Source organism: Sinocyclocheilus anshuiensis, unplaced genomic scaffold (genome assembly GCF_001515605.1).
Source record: "Sinocyclocheilus anshuiensis isolate Anshui unplaced genomic scaffold, SAMN03320099.WGS_v1.1 C32797137, whole genome shotgun sequence".
Classification (NCBI taxonomy): Eukaryota; Metazoa; Chordata; class Actinopteri; order Cypriniformes; family Cyprinidae; genus Sinocyclocheilus; species Sinocyclocheilus anshuiensis.
This window is the reverse complement of record NW_015620136.1, coordinates 1-1,480: the sequence shown is the minus strand read 5'-3', so window position 1 is coordinate 1,480 and position 1,480 is coordinate 1. Positions and strand designations below refer to the sequence as shown.

Genomic DNA, 1,480 nt, shown 5'->3' with positions numbered 1-1,480 from the left:
GACATTTATGTTACAAAAGATTTCTATTTCAAATAAATGCTGTTTATAACTTTATAACAAGATCTTGAAAGAAATGTGTCAGAATTTTCACTGTTTTGAAATATTGATAAGACTATATAGAAATTACCATTTTTCTTGAGCAGCAAATTAGCATATTAGAATGATTTCTGAAGTCAGTTTTGATATCACAGAAAAAAAAAATTAAAATAGAAAGTTCTTTTATATCATAATAATACAAAAAAAAATCCAGAATATTGCTGTTTTTACTGTATTTTTGATCAAATAAAATCAGCACTGGTGAGCCTAAGAGACTTCTTAAAAATATTACCTACCGCAAACTTTTGAACAGTTTTAATACTAATATATTTGTTTATAATATAAAATTAGGAATGACTATTTTAACATTTTACAATTCGTGCTAAAACACGAATGAATTTGACATCTATGCTTTAAATGAATACATACATATTTGTAATAATATAATGATTCTATTATACATACAATTAGAATTATTTTCTAATAATTTTATAATGTTCTATGCAATATAATAATTGTAATATGTTCATATTACCCCGTGAAAGGCACAGTTCCGTCACTGTTAATTGGTTGTTCAGGAACACATTGCATAAAGTCAAATGTCATAACTGGCCATGGTTTGGTCAGAGCACGACATGGGTATTCCCATAGTGGATGTGGCTCTGCCTCTCAGGATTCACGGTAATCCAAAGATTGCTGTGGGTGGAGTTCATCACAAAAGCATATTAATCAACTGCATTCAAATTTCACGCAATCTACTTATTCAAAACACGTGTTCAGACCTAAACCTGTAACCAATACTCACCTGAATCATCTCATCCATTGGACTGACATCAAAGCCTTCGCAAGTACCACAAGGAGCTCGGATTCGCCACAGATCCTGATTCAAAATTCAGAAATGTTTAATACAGAAGTCAGCTAGTCTATAAATGTATACTACAAAATGCATATCCGACAAGTATCCAAAAAAATTATTTACCCGAAATTCAACAGCGACTATGTAAAGTGTGGCAGCATGGGGCAGGATGGTGGCATTGGGATGGAGCAGCTGCGCCACAGCGGTGCGGCAGTACCAGAAAAACAGAGAGTGCCACGGCAGAAGACTGGTGCTGAAATATGGCTCTCCCATCAACACTGAAATCTGAAGAGTTTCATTTCTTATTGATAACATTTCGAATGATCATCAACGTTGAAAACAGTTGTGCTGCTTAATATTCTTGTGGAAACTGATACATTTTTCAGAATTATTTGATTATTAGAAAGTTCAAAACAACAGCATTTATTTGAAATAGAAATACTTATTAACATTATAAATGTTTTTACTGTCCCTTTACACCATCTTAATGCATCCTTTGCATTAATAAAACTTAAAAAGAAAAATCTTACTGACCCCAAACTTTTGAATGGTAATGTACCTTAATACATCCTTGCCGAATAAAAGTTA

At 32.3% G+C, this 1,480-nt stretch overlaps 1 protein-coding gene across 2 annotated transcripts; it reads right to left on the bottom strand.

Moving 5' to 3' along the window:
* Nucleotides 1-576: 576 nt before the first annotated feature.
* On the bottom strand, nucleotides 577-1,186 carry LOC107683005 (protein arginine N-methyltransferase 7-like). Of its 2 annotated transcripts, XM_016479097.1 has the most exons (3): nucleotides 1,016-1,186; nucleotides 842-916; nucleotides 577-732 (listed from the first exon to the last, which is right to left on the bottom strand). In XM_016479097.1, the coding sequence occupies exons 1-3, from the start codon at nucleotides 1,163-1,165 to the stop codon at nucleotides 706-708; spliced, it is 252 nt and encodes an 83-aa protein (XP_016334583.1). In that variant the 5' UTR covers nucleotides 1,166-1,186; the 3' UTR covers nucleotides 577-705. The 2 variants fall into 2 exon arrangements, with proteins under 2 accessions (XP_016334583.1, XP_016334582.1); XM_016479096.1 differs by having other exon boundaries at nucleotides 577-916.
* Nucleotides 1,187-1,480: the final 294 nt, after the last annotated feature.

Coding starts and splice junctions, on each gene's coding strand:
- LOC107683005 (XM_016479096.1), bottom strand. CDS start 1,165: ATGGGAGAGCCATATTTCAGCACCAGTCTTCTGCCGTGGCACTCTCTG. Junction 917..1,015: donor TAGTCGCTGTTGAATTTCGG/GTAAATAATTTT, acceptor ATTTTGAATCAG/GATCTGTGGCGAATCCGAGC.